The 18732-nt window shown below is 43.0% G+C and overlaps 1 protein-coding gene across 3 annotated transcripts in view; it reads left to right on the top strand.

The window, feature by feature from the left end:
• The window catches only part of CREBBP (CREB binding protein), a 2841012-nt gene that overhangs the window by 1899714 nt on the left and 922566 nt on the right, over positions 1 to 18732 (top strand). For all 3 annotated transcript variants that reach the window (XM_069646824.1, XM_069646825.1, XM_069646823.1), the window contains 2 exons: positions 16438 to 16677; positions 18362 to 18450. In XM_069646824.1, coding sequence (XP_069502925.1) covers positions 16438 to 16677; positions 18362 to 18450 — 329 coding nt within the window. The remainder of the gene's footprint in view (positions 1 to 16437; positions 16678 to 18361; positions 18451 to 18732) is intronic.

Here is an 18732-nt window from a genome sequence, read left to right as displayed (position 1 = left end):
CAGTTTCAAGCTTCAGACAGCTAGGGGCTCGAGTTTCCCAGTCCTGGCTGCTAAGCTGTGGAACTCCCTACCCAATGATCTTAGGAATGTGCCAGCCATCCAATCATTCAAAAACGTAACTAAACTGTGGCTTCACGAACAGGACGCACTGGCCTCAACCTTGTAATTCATGCAGCGGTCACCCGCAAACAGGGTACTCACTGTATATACTGTATTTTTGACCATTTTGCCATTCCGTGTAATATTTGACTCATGTTCTTATTCTTGATGTAAATATGTCTATAAAAGTAATCTGTACCTATGTATGTAACACTTACCTGTAACTACCTTTCCAAACATGCGCCTTGATGCCCTTGGGCAGGGTGCGCAATACAAATAAATAAATAAACAAACAAATTACTCATTGCTAGAGCTTCCTGGCCATAAAGAATTTCCAGTTCTCTCCTCACATCTGACGTCTCTAAAAAAAATCCCACTAACAGCTGCACCTCCTCAGAGGTATTCTTCCTTTCCTCTCCTTACCCCAGAAGCTCACCGTCTCCAGAGCCCTGGTTCTCTCTAAGCTGGACTATTGCAACAGTCTCCATCTTAATCTGCCTTCCTCTACTCTCCGGCCTCTGCAACTTTTCCAAAATAGGACTGTGAGACTTGTCCTTGGCCTCAAGCCCAGGGATCGTATCTCCCCAGGACTGAAATCTCTGCACTGGCTCCCAGTGGCTGCAAGGATCAAGTTCAAAACCCTCTGCATTGTCCACAAGGCCTTCTGGGGCCTGGGGCCGCAATACCTTCAACTCTCTCTTCCCAAATACCTTCCTTCTCGGGCTCTTCGCTCATCTGCCTCCAACTCCCTCAGGGTCAGTCACTTCTCTAAGCAACGAGTGGGTGGTCCAGCTCTTTCTTTAGCATGGGCCTCCCTCTGCAAGCCTTCCTGCCTCCCTGAAACTTGAGGAGAACCGTCTCCGGTTCCGGAAACACCTCAAAACCTTCCTCATTGCTTCAGCTTTCTCTGCCTCTCTCCCCTGCTGAAATTTCTGGCTGAAACTGCTCTGGTCACCTGGCCACCCTTTCTGATCTTGGGTCCAGGCCAGGCCATGCTTTTGCACACCTGTGCACCTGGGGACTGTTTTCTGTATCCCTACAGTCCCCCACCAGCACTTATTCTGCTCTTACCCTGCACTTGCCACCATCTGGCTGCTTTTATTTATCTCTTTATTCTTCTATCCTTTGCATTGCACTTTTCCCCTCTCCTTTCCCCCTGGCACTTGCCCTTTCTACCTACCCATGCACTTGCGCGATCTGAATGACACCTGGCCTAGTATGATCGTTGCCTGTTTCCCACTGTTTCCCCTCCCTTGCCTCGTCGGGCCCTGAAACACTTGTGTATGGGCGCGTTATAAATGCCATATCATATTGTATCATATCAGTACAAAACTCTGCTTATATAATTTTATAATTCCAGACAGGGTATACCCAGATGTCTGTCTGGCAAACCTATTCAATGCGTATGTTAACTGCTTGGCCTTTCTTTTCTTAATTTCAGTCATCATATCGTAATTACCACGAAATGAAAACTCAAGCCCTACATATGGATAACTATTCACACGTTCCAGCATACATACAGTAAGTTCGGTGTTGAGCTTATGCGCCCTTCCGCCAGCTATGACCATTAATTTGGTCTTCCGTATTTTGCTTTCCAGGTCGTTTTTGGCCACATATTCCATCAGAGCCATGGATTTGGTTTAAACGCCACAGTGCGGTCCATGACCAAGTCGGCATAAAGCGCACAGCCCACCATATTCAAACCTAATTTCACCAAGCACCCTATCTCTGATGTTAGTACCTGCAGGAGGTCTGATAAAAACATATTGAACAGGGGGGCATACATGCAACCTTGTTTTAACCCTCTGTGCGTCATTACCTCCCCTGTGCGTCATTACCTCCTCTGTTAATGCACCTCAGTTATCCAATCTAACCTGTGCACTAGTACTATAGTGGAACTGAATAACAATATCGAAGAGCCTGTCTGGGCAACCCAGCCTTGACATCTTAGTCCATAGTTTGGCACGGTTCACTGTATCAAAAGCCGCTGAGAAATCTACAAATATCAAATATAAAGCTGGGCACTTCTTCCCAGGAGCACCTTTAATTACGGAGTCTAACAGCCTGATGTTATGAGTTGTACTCGACCCAGGTCTAAACCCAGTTTGTGAGGGGGTGCAGGGCATTTGTATTTTCTAGAAAGCAAAAAGAGTGGGCACCACTATACGATATTCACATTTATCAAATAATTGTTTCTATGTAGAAGTTTCGTTGCTCTGAAGATTCCTTGTTGTCAAATTATAAATTATAAAAAGGAGCTGGCTGTGACGAATAAGGAGACACCCTAATTCAAAAATACACAAAAAGCCAAAGACCAAGACGGATGCAAGGTCACACAGCCGCTCTCTTAGAAGACCCAATCAGGGTATGTAAGTTATGTAAACTCTATAAAGCTTGATAGACTCCAAAGTAAAATTGTTTACATATTCAAAAAAATAATGATAATAATGAAAGTTCAGTGGTATCTCATAAAGATTTTTATCAATCACTGGTTTTGTGAAAAAATACGTCTCTTGGTATGAGGCGTCACTAATATCTTCTTAGTGAGGAAGAAAAAAACCAATAGCATTTTATGTCAGACCAAAACAATCTTTTGCCAATGCATTTCGGATTTACAAATCCTTCGTCAGGGCAAGTCTGAGAAAATGGCAGAATGCTTGCATGGACAGTGGCTTGGAGAACCAGAACCATGTGGTGGGCAGAAAGCTGCCCGGACAAAATCGGCGCCAAGGCGCAGATAAGCTTGAGACCAGCGAGGAGTCGGACTGTTCCTCTCGCTTGCCGGCGTGTAACTGCGTTGTTCGCATTTGTATTTTCTACCCACTTCTGCAATTTGACCAGAGCCAGGCAGGCAAAAAGTTTTCCGACCACATCAAGTAGGGAAAATAATCGGTAATTTTCAGGTGCATCCCTGTCACCTTTCTTATTGGAAGTAGGATAGCCTGCTTCCAAGATTCTGGTAGAACTGCCTCCCGGCATATCTTATTAAATAATATAATTTGCATTTCCACCCACACAATTGTCTTTGCCTTCAATACTGCATTTGAGAGCCCATTTGGGCCTGCTTCACGGGAGCTTTTTAGAGGTACAATTGCTTTGTGCACCTCTTCGATCTAATTGCACTGGCCAAAAATTAACGGGGGGTATGATCGGATAACCCCACTTCATTCATTTGGTGTTTGGTTGCAATATAGTTCACCCATTTTACTGACGGGATTTGGTTTACTAAATTTAAGCTCTTTATCCCATTTCACTTTGGAAAGTTGAAGCCAGGTCTCCTTGGTATTTTTTTGACACATGGTCTGGATCATATTCTGCCAATAATCATTCTTTGTTTTTCGCCACTGCCCTAGGAGCCTTTGTTTATGATTTCTATGTTCCTTTATTTGCACTATCATATCTTCAATGGTCTCACCAGCCCTTTTTTCTTTTCTAATATTACAACGCATGTTCCTTTTTGCGACCTGTCTAACAGAAGAGATGCTCTGTTTGGAAGGATAAAGGGCTGGCAAGTAATGCAACAAAAAGTTATCTTACCACAGGATAGGTTTATGACAATAGATTATTCATAGTATGTCCTTATGATTTTTCAGATAATCAAAAAGTATAGCATCAACATTTAGCTAGATGTCTCCAAGCATTCTTATCATTTGGAGGATTCAGTCCATGCAATCATTAAGTAGCCAAGAGTGAATTAATGAGTCAGCTTTATTTAATGTGCTGATATATAGTCTATTTTCTCATATAGACCATTTGAAATTAATAATATAAATGCTTAGTTCATTTCAGAATAGTACAAATTACATTACACAGAAATGTATATACACAACAAAGCATATAACATTGTAGTTGTACAAATAATAATGAAGGAAGTGTGCTCTTTGGTCCTCTTGCTCTTTGATTAGCTATTAGGCCTGTCTCCTTCAATGGCCATTCCTGTTTAATTTGTTATCTTTCCAGTAGGACTAAGGCACTGACTTATATCAAGTGCTACCAAATTATTTGAGTCCTAACCTGTAGGAACCAAATTTGTTTTGAACCTGTATGCAAATGACAAATATGCTGCAATATGTGTTTGTATTTTTCCACTCTTCCTTTATTATTTGTACAACTACTATGTTATATGCTTTGTTGTGTATATAAATGTTTTGTGTAATGTAATTCGTACTACTCTGAAATGAACTAAGCATTTATACTATTAATTTCAAATGGTCTATATGAGAAAATAGATTATATATCAGCAAATTAAATAAAGCTGACTCATGAATTCACTCTTGGCTACATACTGATTGCATGGATTGAATCCTCCAAATGATAAGCATGCTTGGGGACATCTAGCTAAATGTTGATGCTAGAATTTTGCATTATCTGAAAAATCTTAAGGCCATACATGTCATAAACCTATCCTGTGGTAGGATACCTTTTTGTTGTATTTCTTTTTGCGATCTGGACTTCATAATCTTCTACATTTCTGTGCTTATGAAATAGAACCACAGGCTCTCTATGTGGTAAGGAACCTGAAGACGGGGCTAACGGGCTCAGGCGATCGCCCATATCCGACACTTGCGTTTCAATAATTATGCAGCTCATATTTATAAAGACAGTTTGTGGCATACACAGCTCTACCAATGTTTCTTTGTGTCCATCTTATCCGGTTTCCTGCATTATTTACTCCGAACCCACCTGTATGGTTTTGCCCTGTGTTAACCATATTGAGTACCATTACCACGAGTGAACAGTATATTTTAACCCGCAGCCCTGAAGTGAGTCTACCATCTCAGCACATTTGTTACTAACAAAGAGGTAATCGAAAGTGGAGGATTTTTTATTAGATGACCAGATTGGTTTCCCCGGCCGGTCACCCTCTGTTGTTCTCCTTCTCATAAACAGCCCCCACTCTTTTATTAGGGACACCCAACTGCACCCCTTTGAATTACCTCTGTTTTAGCTCAGAGATTGGCTGAACCGCCTTATAGATACCAATTTACCTGGATCCTTGCAGTGTGCATTAAAATCACCACCAATGATTATGCATTCTTTATCCATAATAGCCAACCATTCATCGCATAGTTGATCTACGGATTAATGCTTGACCTCAAAGTTTGCCACTACTGGTGGGATATACAAAGTTATCAATAGGGTTGGCCGGCAAACATTGCCTATTCCGACCCTTTCATCAATGTCTAACATTGTGTCTGATTCAAATATCATTGTCACGCTTTCCAACTACAGACTTTGTCTGATTGCTGTGATCAACCCCCCAGAATGGCGTCCGCTAAGGCCTTTTGCCGCAAATCGTAGAAAAATAATTTACCCAAGTCTCTTGCAGATACAGGATGTCGTCGTGTTCACAAATAAATGGCAGCGACCCTTCTTTTCCCAGGAAATGCTGATGTCCTCTGGTGTTCCAAGTTACAAACTTTACTGTTCATGCGCTTTCTGTCAGATTTTATTTCGGGAGCCTTTTGAACCAGTCCCAACCCTGGTCATCATCTACATTTAGTTGCGATCCTCGGTCTTCCCACTTATTTTTCTGATGGATGCCACCGGTAGAAACTTTTAACACCTGAGAAACCAGCTGCGTTTGCACTTTGTCTTGGTTGTAAGTATGAAAGGGGGCATCCACCAGATATCCCACCTTTAAGATTGAGTCTTGGTGGGCTTGAATAAGTGCTGATAGTTCTGGCAAAACACAATGAACCTTAACATAGTTGCCTCCTGCGTGGTTGACGGGTTCCACAAAAATAAAATCCAAGACAAGACTCTTAGTGCAAATACTTTATTACAAATCTGTAAAAGATCCGATTTGTTTGTTCTTTTTTCTGAAAAAGTCTGGGCTCCTCTCCCCAAAGTAAAGATTTTTCAGTTGAGATATCTCGGGGCTATGATTCCTTCACCTTCGGTACTTGCCACTTTTAACAAATGACCGCATTTACATTACAAGTTCACAATAGCTTTTTGGTTTCAAGAAACATGTGCTTTGTCCCTTTTTGTAAGCCTTCATTGTTTTCGAGTCTTAGGCATCCATTAGCAAGGAAGCCTTGCTGTGTCCCATCCTAGCCTCATCATTTTGACTGTAGCCATCCACCATAATGGGAGGACCACCCGCTGTATAAGTTACCCATGCCCTCAGAACAGAATTTTACCAGCTCCTAAAGTCTGTTTTCCAGTTGAACAAGGGTATGCCCATGGCTTTGCACCCCCTGTAGTATGATCCCGCATAGTTTCAATAATCATTTTACTGCAAGATGGACCGCATCTACCTCGTTTTTAGTTCCCTCAAGTCTATCCGATCCATCATATTCATTTTGAATGCTTACATCTTTGTCAGCTGAAAGCAGTACAGGGAATAAATCAGGGGTTAATGACAAACGTTCCTTGTCAGTGGAACACTGATGGGCAAAGAAATTGCTGTTTTGGGCTTGACGAAAGTGGGAACTCCTACCACCATATGCGCCCCCAATTTGGCTGACTTGGGTATTTCCTCAACTCTTATGCCTGTAGCGGCCTGCAGAGTATAGCACATGGCCAGCAATTAATTACTCTCAATATCAGTGAAGTCACTGCTGGAAACATTAATGTTAGTGTCTTGAACATTTCAATCTGCCTTGCTTCCAGTTACTTCCCGGTTCCCCGCTTGCAATTGTCAGTGACTTTATTAGGGTTTTCCGCCAGTTTTTTATGAACCCTCACTTCAGCCACCTCACCACTGGTCGAGCTTACTACTTTATCAGCTTTGTTATTCAAACGAGGCGCTGCTCTTGTAACAGTTTTAGAAACTGACTTACCCTTCATTTCAGTTTCACTTCTGTGTTGTTCAAACAGACCGCCGGCCGGGAGCACAGAAACTGTAGCCCTCTCCACTTTTCAAACCAGGCAGGAGCAAGAGAGTTGTTGGGTGATTCTGACGAGGTCTGCCGTCGGCACCTCTACACCATATCACTCTGCTCTCACACTCCGCACATGGGTTGTGGGTTTTGTGGGATGGCCCACGGGTTTAAAGTTGCAGTGCACAATTATGCTGATAAGCAGAAGCGTGTCCTTCACTCGCTTGGTGTCTTCACTGAACTTCTATGCAGTAGCTACACGACTTCAAACAGTGTCCACAGTCAGATATTCACCACAACACTCTGCTCTCACACTCAGATTGCCAAATCCAGTACTTACATCGACGGAACTAACACTAGGGGCAATGAATATAACCTTCTCTGCCCTAGTAAAACTTTGAGGCACTAAATGAAAAAAGCTCGATTCATTCGACCCTGCTACTTTCATTAGTGGTCAAAGATTGAGTCTGGGCGGATAATTTGTACCTCCCAGAGACATAGTCCTCCCAGGGATTACTAACACAAGTCCTCTAACTAGAGCCTATGATGCAGGAGGGGAGATCCTTCCACTTGGGAGAAGAGGGATTGGAAAAAATACCCTAACAATTGATATTCTGGAGTCGACATCGGACGGAGAAACACTAGGGGGACAAAAAGAACAAGGGCTGCTGAATAACCAAATGGCACATGTGAGTGTTAAGCAGAAACCTGTGCAGTTCCCTTAGGAACCACTGCAAAAAGTTTAAGTCTACAGGTATTAGCAGTAAACCCAATTGGTAGCAGTCTGCACCACCCAGATTTACCCAGTAGCTGTGGCTGAGCAGTCAGACCTCTCTCAAGAAAAGTTAGGCAGTATATAGAGTATAGACAATAGGGCTAAAAATACAGTAGCGCAAGCAAACACTGACCAGAGCTTTGGTATAAAAGTATATAAATATTTATTTAAAAACGCACTTTTAAAAATACACTGGCACTAATATGTCAAGCAAGTTCAAACACAGTCACTAGAAGTATATACACCTCCCTATTAATTATTTGACAAGCCTTGGTTAAGACACCACTTATTTAGCAAAACAGAGGTGAGCGTGTAACCGTAGATGGCACTCCAATCATTTGTTTAAAGGCAGAATAGGAAAATCACACAGTACCAACACTTCTAAGAAACCACAGCAAGTCAAGAAAGGCAGAGTCTACTGTAGAGCAAAAAGTTCATAGGCCAGGCCCACTCTTTGAGAGAGCAAGGCGGAATGTGCCCAAGATCACACAGTGGAAATGCACTCAAAGGCTTTGCAGAAAAGTCAAAAGAGGTTGGATCACGTTAGAAAGGTAATGTTAACAGGTCCGAGGTCACCCCAGGATAGAGAGTCAAGGATTTACGGGACACCTTGGACAGTCTGTTGGAAGGGAGACCAGGCGGGACACAGTACCTGAAATGGTGAGAAAGCTCCAGCGGGGGCAGTTGTTCCTGGCAGCGGATGCAAGTCGGAGCTTTGTCCAGGGGAAGAGATGATCTCGACGTGGAGGAAAGCTGGAGGTCGTTGCACTGCCAGGGAAGAAACCAGCCGCAGAGTTTCTCGGTTAAAAGGTACTACCCTTTTATTCGCTGTAGTGGTGAAGCATGGCTATCCGGCTGCCGGGGTGCTTGGCACGGGCGATTCGACCACGAGATGATCCAGGAAGGCGAAAAAGGCGAACTGGTTGGTCCCACCAGCTCAAAGGGAAGAAGACTCTCCTGGAAGATCTCCTCTGTCATCGGGGAAAGGGGTGAGTTTCGTACAGCAGGGCTCCACCGGTGGTGTCGTCGTTGTAGATGGCTCGGCTTCTTCCCTCTTCAGATTCTTTAGGTCCTGTGGCGACTTCTGAAGTTCCAGTCCCCAAAGCCCTGCTTTTATGCAGCAAAACCCCCATTCATCAGCCTAGCTATCACTCAAACATGCTAAGTGGTGAGCTGGGCGGCTCATCACTGGGCCATTCACACAAGAGTGTGACTTGAGTTGCCAAGGCAACTCAGTCCAGGGTGCCTAATCCCCCTCCCACACATCCTCTTGACCCAAGACAGAGTGGCACCATTTGGAGGGCTTCTGTGGAGAAGCCCGCCAAAAAGTAGAACAAAGGGCTCGACTTGGGTTAGAGTTTCAGAGGCGAACACAAATGCCATTTTAAAACCGAGTACTTGCAAAAAGACCCAACCAGGGAATAAATATTAAATAAATAACCCGGCGGTATCTTTAACATTGCACCAAAAAGTGGTGCGTTAAAAATGGATGGGAAAATCCCATAGGAAATATTGCGGTGGAATATTTTGCGTGGTATCCACTGCCACCAGCCAGAAACTCGACAGTGCCCCCTTGGAAAACAGACCAAGGGGCAATCGAATTACCCCTACCAGTACTTCCACAATATGATGGTTTGTACTGGTTCTGTTCACAATTTAAGACTAGTAAAGCCAATGGTGACTTTACATGCCCTGGGAGACAGTCAGTCAGTCCCAGGGTATGGAGTCTATGTTTGGGGGTCACTATGACACCCCTGTGTTACTGCACTGAGGGTGCTGTGTAACACACATACCAAAAACACATCAAGCCCTATGGAGTAAAAGACCCCATAGCCCATAAAACACATTACATAGTCAAAGGACATTCTCAAATCATGCCTAAGAGTGGGAGAAAAAGAGTCTCACTCTTAGCAGGAGAAAAAATTCAACCCCAAAAATCCAGCAAAGCTGCTGGGGGACTCACTAGGTTTGGGAAATTAGCCTTAACAGTGAATTCTCCCTAACAGTGACCAATCCTAAAATAGGAACTGAATCAATCCTTAATCGGCTGGTTTTCCCAATATTTGCAAAGAAGTCAATTTTGGGTCGACTGGTCACTCAACTTAAAACAAAAAATCAAAAATTGCCTCATGGAGTGCAATCAACTACCTCTAGAAGGTTTTTAGATATCTTGGCAGCCAAGAAAATAACCAATCAAGTAAAACCGACAAAGAAGAAAAGATTGAGAGGATCTAGGGAAAAAAGAACCACGGTGAAGGGTGAACAACCTCATACAGAGGGAGTAGACAAGCTCCAAACGAGAGACCGCTCGGATGGCGGATATGACCGAGAACTTTTAGATCTGTCCACCTACTCAGTGGATGATAATATGGCTGCTGAGATAGAGATTCCATCTAACCAAATTTCTAACACAGAGGGGCCTTCCCTCAGGAACTGGAAACAACAAAGCCAACCACTCTGAACCAGGATAAAAGGGGGCCTTGGACTATTGTATCTGTGTGAGGACATTTTAAACAATGGAACAGAGATGCTAAGCCCTGCATAATGCGCAGGAGTGGTCTGTTAGATATGAAGGGGAGCCTTTGCCCGGTGGGAAGGAACTTGTGAATCAAGGCTCTCCCATGTCCCCCCAGATGGAGTTGGTACATCACAACCAGTACTCGGTAAACGAGATGGCTCAACCTCAACGCAAGGATTACCCAGAGTGCTTGTCCCGAGTGGAGGAGGGCAGGGGAGTAATACCAAACAAGAGGATATGTAGACTGAAATTGCTATATTTTATGCACAAAATTCCGCTATTAAGGGTCGTAGAATCGGGAGATATTAAGTGGAATTTGTGCATAGAGATTATTGCCACAGAGTCATATATCGTTGAATTTAGTCAAGGGAATATTTATGGAGGTGGACCCTTTACTGCAGCCTTTTGGTTGCGTGATTTTTTGAGATACATGAGTGGGAGAAACAGTTAGTAAAATGTTTTGCTGCTCCCAAATTCCACGAACAAGAGTGTTTGCAAGTGCCACAACATTTACCACTAAAGATAACATGTACGCAAGGCTACCCACGGTCTAGTGAACACATTCAAGTAATGCAAATGCCCCAGGAGTCCACAGATTGGGTTTGGCTCCCAGGGATTTTGGGAGCCAACTCAGGGGGCTTAGCAAGAAATGGAAATAAATAAAACTGGACTTCGGATGGGGTTCTGGAACACACTATCTAACTCCCACTTGTGGCGGGAAGGAAATAAGGTCTTGAGCGATCTCGATGTCTTCTGATTACAGGAGACCTGGCTGCAAGAAGAGGTAATTATGTATGGGTATACTCTTGCCATGGTACAGGCCAGTAACTAGCAACGGGGCAGACTGATGGCTGGGCTAATTACTGCTTGCAGAAAGGACAGAGGATTGAGACTGATGCATTGGGCCTCCCCCGATAGATTCTCCCAGTTAACGAGACTGGATTGGGACATATTGAATGGTAGAACGGGTGTCTCATGGGGCATTATTAACTTATACTGGAACCCTCTGGGGATAAACACAGGAGTATTTTTGCGAGGTGTTAATTGATTACTGGATTTGTGTATGTTAGATCCCTCAATACAAGGAATTATTATAATAGGAGATCTAAATATCTCCTGTTTGACGGAGGGAAAAGGTATAAAGAGAGAAAGATTGAAGGCATGGTTGGCTTTAATGGAATCTAGAGAATTATTGATGGTGAATGGTACACAAAAGGGGATATGCCCCCCAAGGGTGACGTGGTCCAGAGGGAACCAGGCAGCCATTCTGGTTTACGGTTTTGTTTCAAGAAGTCTGTTTGATTCAGTATTGGATCTGGTAGTGAGTGATACCTCAAAACAGCAGTGACCATGACTAGGTTATAACAAGTTGGCCTGCCAGGGGCAATCATAGTGTAAGACAACATTTATGGGGCAAACGTGAAGGAATCCTCGCGGGGGGACTTTTCAGATGGACACGGTCCGCGCTTGAATTATTTAACCAGCAACTGTTTGGACTAGATACCCAGATTATGTGCTGCCCTTTAAACCTAGACCAATTTATGATAAAAGGCCCCGGTAGAAAGGCCAATCAAAAGAAATCTACCCATGCCGACGATCCAATAGTGGTAGAGAAAAAAAAAGAAATTGCACCGGAAATCCTGTGCTTGCAAGTTAGTGATCCGGTAGAAAGACGAAAAAAAGTTAAAACCCTTAGGCAAAAATTGAAAAACTGGTTGCATGCACATAACCGCTAATGTTGCAGAGAGCCGCAGAACACATGATGAATGCATTAGCAACTAAGAACAGTGCAGCAACATGGGCGATATTAAACCTAAAACAAAGCACGGAATAACGAGAACTACAGGCCAATATGATCTCAGAAGAAAATTGTATGGACCATTTTAGAGATGTATATTGTAAAGCAACAACTGGTAGGTGGTGTCTGTACTCGTGCTCTCTATAAGGCAGAGGAGAGGCACAGAGGACCCCAGCCAAGATTCTCTTTTACGGTAGTAATGGTCGAGCAATCGAGGCCTAGCTTCTCAGGAGGTGATGCGTGCTGGTTCTTAAGTTCAGTGTAGTCCCCATGCACCCACAAAGGAATGTCCACACACTGTTAGTTAAAACACAGTCTTTATATAAATAAGATTCAAGGTTATATACGATAATACACTTTGTGCTCCGACAATTCTAAAATCCTAAATATACACAGTTCTAGGTGGTGCCACTATTACTCTGATTCCATTAAAATGCATCAACTGTACTCAGTTCAAATAGCATACGAATCAACACAGCAAAACAATATCAACCATAGACTTAGGAGGAAGACAAGTTGGTTAGTCAATTGGCAGAAAACTGAGTCCCTACCAACCAGACACAGTTCTGTATGAGGATACCCCCACCTGGTCAACCTGTAAATGAAGATGCACTACAACCCCAATCCATATATTGTCTATTAGTCTGATCTTCTTCTATAGTTATGCAACACAAATGTACCTTGTGTTGTAGAGTTTTTCGTTGGGGAATCAATGGGCCCTTCTTGAGTGCACTCCCTTTCAAGCAGGAGCCTCGGGTCGTCGAACTTCGGAGATGAAGAAAGGTTGAACGTTGTCATTGAGGCAGCAGCTTCGGTCCTTGCGGTGCTCGTAGACGAGTGATCGAAAACGTCTGTAACAGGGAGGCGTGCAGAGCACCTCGACAACGATGGTTTGTTGCTGCAAAGAGTTAGTGAAGGACTTTGGCCCAGCAAGTGGTCGACGATGATGAACAAGGGAGTCCTTGGATCAAATGATCTTAGGCAAAGGGAGCATGGCGGCTCCGGTCGGCGACGGCGGTCGTCGACGGTGGACGGCTGTCCAGTGCTTCTCTTCGTTCTCCTTGGCGGTCCCCTTCTCCAGTCGGCAGCCTTTCGTACGTCTCTCTACCAGGGAGCTTTGGCTCAGATCAGCTGGTGCACGAATGTCCCTCGTAGCTCGGGGAGAGGTCTCCTAGCTAGGTCCTCTTGGATCAGTTCTTGAAGGCACAGCAGCTTTCAGATTGCAAGGAAGGGAACAGCGGTTCACTTTCTTCTTCCGGCTTGGCTTCGAGAGTAAGCATCAAATATCAGTTTCAGCTTCTGAACGATTTCTAGCAGTGAGAGGCCCCCAGATATACTGTTGATCTCCCATTCATTCTGCTCGGTCACACTCAGGCAGCCAATCACTCAGATGGGCATTCATGGCAGTCAGTCAGCCAATCAGGCGCCCAGTGCATTCAGGCAATTCTTCTCCATCCAGACACTCAACACAGAATGTGGATTCGGACAATCACTCTGCCATTCAGCACTAGACACTGCATTTATACCAGTTTCGGGCAGGGCTCTCTCAGTCATTGTGTCGAACACCAGATACTAGACACCCATAACGCAGAATGCATATTCGTCATACACTCCATTCACCCCGGTCCCAGCCCACAGGCGTATCCACAACATACAGTCGTTGGGAAGGCTCCAGCCAGTCTGGTCGGCATTTCCCCCACACTACCATATATGGAACTTGCACCCAATAACTAGTCAGGGGTAAGGGACAGAGTCGGGGTTTCCCGGGCCATCGGGAAACAAGGTAACAGGTGATGGAAAGCAAGAGGACACAGGGGCTATCTTGTCTTCATCAGGAATCCATCGATTCCGATGACGGGGCGTGGGCATCCCAAATTGGAGGATGCTCGGGGCACCTCTCAATTCAGCACAGAGCTGCCACCAGCCCGTACCCTGCTCTGTGGGTCACACAAAAACATACACTAGGAGCACAGGATCATACTCCCATCCATGGGTGTCATAAGGGTATTCCAAGGGTCTGTTCACCAAACCAAATACAGGAAGAGCTGCACCACCAGGAATCCCACATGAACTCCTGCATGGAAAACAAGTCAGAACATATGATAAAAAGCAATAAAGAACAAGGATTCAGAGTTCCTGTCCCTCCAATGCATTTCCAGCATCACATATATGCACTTACAAAGAGCTGGGTAATACAATTAGCAAAATATAACGATTGACCCCTGGTCCCTTCACTTTGATAGGGTGGACATATTAAATATAATTGCACGATTATCCACATCCCGAGCGCCTGGCCCGGATGGGCTGTCAAATGGCATGTTGAAGGCGCACCCAGAGTAATGGCCAGATATACTATCAACTAGTTCTAGTTCTGAGGGAGAAACATATTCCACACTCGTGGAGGAAGTCGGTGATGGTACCCATTTTATAAAAAAGGCCTGTGAGCTGAACCTCAAAGTTGTCGCCCTATAGCATTCATGGATGTGTGGGACAAAATATTTGCAAGACTGAATTTAAACAAATTATTGGTTTGGGTGAGGTTTGAGGACATAATGGATACTTTTCAGTCAGGGTTTGTGGCGGGACTAGGCACTGCCATTCATCTGGCCTCTTTAGACCTACTTAAACAGCAAGTAAAAAACACAGCACATTTTTCTGGCATTCGTTGATTTCAAGCAAGCCTTCGACTCTGCCGACAGGGCTAGACTGGAAGAAACTAGAAAAATGTGGATGCCCCACCCACCTACTCAATCTAATAAAGGGCCTACACTATCATACCTCAATTCAGGTGAGGTTGAACCGTCAAGGGCTTCTGTCTAAACCCGCAAGAGGCTTGAAACCGGGGTGTATGTTAGCCCCGGTCCTTTATAAACTCTATTTGGCAGACATTGGGGCCTATCTGAGAAGAACCAGATAATTACCACAGAAGATAGGAGACCAAGTAATTCAATGGCTCCTGTACGCAGATGATCTGGTTCTGATGGACCAGACGCTGGTGGGTCTAAAAAAGCAACTACTTGGGCTCGAACTATATTGCCAAGAGAATGGACTTAAAATAAATGCTACTAAAACAAGGTAATGTGCCTGGCCCCTAAACAAACCACTAGAACAAAAATGATGGTGAGGATTGAAAACATCTTAGAAAGGTTCCTGGAGTATCGATATCTGGGTAGCCTGGTGAATATATCAGGGTCAGAGATCCCTTAAAGGAATGATCTGAAATAAATAATTACTACATCAGTGTCCCAAGGACTGCTACTCTAGAAAAAGTTTGGTTGCTTCTCTTATGTGCCACTATTGACCTTTTTATAAACAAAAGGTGGTTCCAATAGTGATGTATGGAGTGGAAGGAAAAATGTTTTTGTGTACAGGGATTTGGAATAGATTAGAAGGGCTATTTTGGAGGACGACACTGGAATTGCTGAGAGGTACACAGATACAAATTATACGCCACGAGTTGGCATTAGCTTCTTTACTGGTGGCAGTAAAATGGAAGTTCTTGTAATTTTTTAGAAAGATCATTATGGCTAAGGGTGATTCTATGCTTCTGATTCTACAACATGTGCTAAAGTATCAAGAAGGTAGAGGGGGGGCTGCTTAAATTGGCTAATCTCATTGGAAATGCTGATAAGAAGGCCCATGATGGCCAAACAAATTATATAGAGCAGACTGGTGTGAGACGATCCAAGAATGCTATAGAAACAAGGCCTTCCAGAACTATATTATTGTCCAAGAAACTAGAGCCTTAAATGTTCTGCCAAAATATCTAAATTGCTTCCCTTCACCAAGAATTAGGAAAGGGTTCTTAAAAATGAGGATGAACCTATGGCTAACAAAGGAAGTGCTGGGTAGTAGAACCAAGGGTGGTAAAGAACTAAAGCCATGTAGATGTTGTAATGGACAGGTAGAAACATTGACACTTCATCATTGACTGCCTAAAGTTGACTTCAATAAAACAAGGATGGTTTGGTAAATATTATGAACATTTTAAACACATGCCAGAAGAAAAACTATGGGGTAGGATTTTTAGGGGTGCGACTACCCCATTGACTATAGAACTATCCAATTTTTGAATACATTGGCATTTCATGAATTTGCAGATAGGTCGCTAAAGGTAATTCATTCTATGGTTTGTTTTTATTGAGAATGAAGTGTCGGATATAATCTGAATATTGTAAAAAACTAGTATGATTTGAGATTTATTCCTCCTTCAGTTCATTTACTCTTTTTAATGTATTTGTACTCTAATGGATTTGTTAAAGGTTCATTATTTTACCATCGAACAATAAAAAAAAAAAAATCTGTACACATGGTTTATGGAAGCCTCTTCTTTTCATTGGACTGTAGTTGATTTGGAACCTGAATTTCAATGTGGTATATGTGTACCTGAGATATTGTCTTGTTTCCTATTTGTTTTAAGGACTATTTTGACATTGTGAAAAATCCTATGGATCTTTCCTCAATTAAACGGAAACTGGACACGGGGCAGTATCAAGAGCCATGGCAGTACGTGGAAGATGTGTGGTTGATGTTTAACAATGCCTGGCTTTATAACCGCAAAACTTCTCGGGTCTACAAGTTCTGCAGCAAGCTGGCAGAGGTCTTTGAACAGGAGATTGACCCAGTGATGCAGTCCCTTGGATATTGCTGTGGGCGCAAGGTAAGCACAAAGTTTTCTTGCAAGCTTAAGACTAATCATTATATTATAATATTTGGAGACCTTGCTTAGTGATGCTATTATGGTATACAGCATGTTTCTGTGGAGCTCTGCTTTGAAAGGCATTGGATACACTAGGTTAGCCCTGATATGGAATAGCAGAGTGATACACTTAGTGATTTACTGCAGTGCCTTGTAAGTGCACAACCCAGCCTAAAAATGATTGACACTCTCAGATTGAAAATGCTTTGGTAGAGCTTTCTTGAAAGGGATATTACTAGATGATACTGTGCGGTCTTTCATCAAAGACTAATATTCTCAAACTCCTACTGTTGCAGGTACTGTAAATAGTGGGGCACATAGCCACTGATGTGTTTAGGGGAGAACGTTTGGATTTAGAGTGAATACTACATTTGTAAATAATTGAAACTATGATATCGCAAGACTAGTGAATTCAGAGCTAGAGCCTGTATGTCATAAATGACTCTTTATCAAACTAGTACCGGGTTTGAGGTGTGCAAAGTGTCACCTCAATAGTTATTTGAGGTGACAATATTTGAAGTCCCAGCATTGTAATAGCAGATGAGGCTGGTGGTCATTAATTTGTTCACCTTATGCTTTCTGTGAGAAGCTTTTGGGCATGAATACGTTGGCAGAGCTGTCTGGCTTACCTAGAGGAATTGGTTGGTTTGGCAGGAATCTTTTTGTATTGACATTTCTTCTGTTTGTGGTCCTTGTACTGGAACGCAAAGGCATGCCTTTAGTTTGGAAGCAATAGACTCAGAGGTTTTTTGGGAAAAGAACAATCTGTGTTTACTACTCAGCGATGTTGCCTTTAATTTGCATCTCACTGACATCTAATAACTCCCTTTGTGCCTTAATTATGAGTACTTACTGTGTGGGTTCCCAAACTGAGCCCTAGATCAAAGAGAACAGTTGCATTTTTCACGTTTATAAAGTAGTAACACTCACTTTGTGTAATTCATATTTCTGCAACCGCATTTAAATACACTACATGATACATTGATATTGGTTGCGTTCACTCTAGAACGCTTTATTTTTGCACTTAACATTGAATAAATTGTTATATTCATATAGACCTTGCAATTTGAGCTTCTGGACATATGAAACCACATACTTAGTATTACTCTTAACTGTAATCCTCAAGCAGTCTGGTAGCAGACCCTCAACAAAGGAGCTCTGAGCTGCGGCATGGTTTGCCTGCATGTCATTTGATACTTGCACTTCGTAATGAAAAGAATATGCAATCTGTCACTACCCACTGATGCGTTGGTGTGAAAACCTGTTTCTTAATGTATTCTTACTTGATCTTAAATTCCTACTTTGCAGTTACAAGCTTTATTTTGTTCTTCACATCTCTATTCAAGACTATTTAGTTCTCTGGAACTATTACACAGTTTTAAGGTTGGTGGTATGATAGTGCCTGTATCATTTGTCAACAACCTGACCTTAATTACAGCAGTACTCCTTTCCGATGTATGGCTGCTTCTCTGTGCCAACCTAGATTTAAAAAAACGCTTGTATTTGCACTCATTTTATACTCCTTTCTTCCAAAATGTGTGAGACAATAATCACAGAAAATTCCTTCTTGTTTACCAAGCAAGTCTGTCCTCTAAGCTCTTAAGCATGAGTGTATGATCTGACTTATCACTGCATTTTGTTGCAGGTTGAGTTTTCCCCACAAACCTTGTGCTGTTACGGAAAGCAGCTGTGTACTATTCCACGTGATGCTACCTACTACAGTTACCAGAATAGGTAAGGTGCATATACCACACAATAACAGCTACTGTTTATTTTAACTGAATCTTAACTGCCTAAATGCTCACTATACTTTATCACTCATGGGGTCAGTTGTATTACTAGAATTGCGTTGTATGAAATCTATACTACGCTATTGCAATGGTTTCTCGATCTGTTAAATCAGTGGGACACGTGAATTAGTCAAAACCTATTAAGGAAGAAACAAATGCTTCACACAATAAGCAGTAGGTAAGTGACTTGCCCAGAGAAGAATTGCGATTAACGCACTTTGAATAC

This window comes from Ambystoma mexicanum, chromosome 2q, assembly GCF_040938575.1.
Source record: "Ambystoma mexicanum isolate Mex_15411 chromosome 2q, UKY_AmexF1_1, whole genome shotgun sequence".
Classification (NCBI taxonomy): domain Eukaryota; kingdom Metazoa; phylum Chordata; class Amphibia; order Caudata; family Ambystomatidae; genus Ambystoma; species Ambystoma mexicanum.
This window is presented reverse-complemented; position numbering and strand designations above follow the sequence as displayed.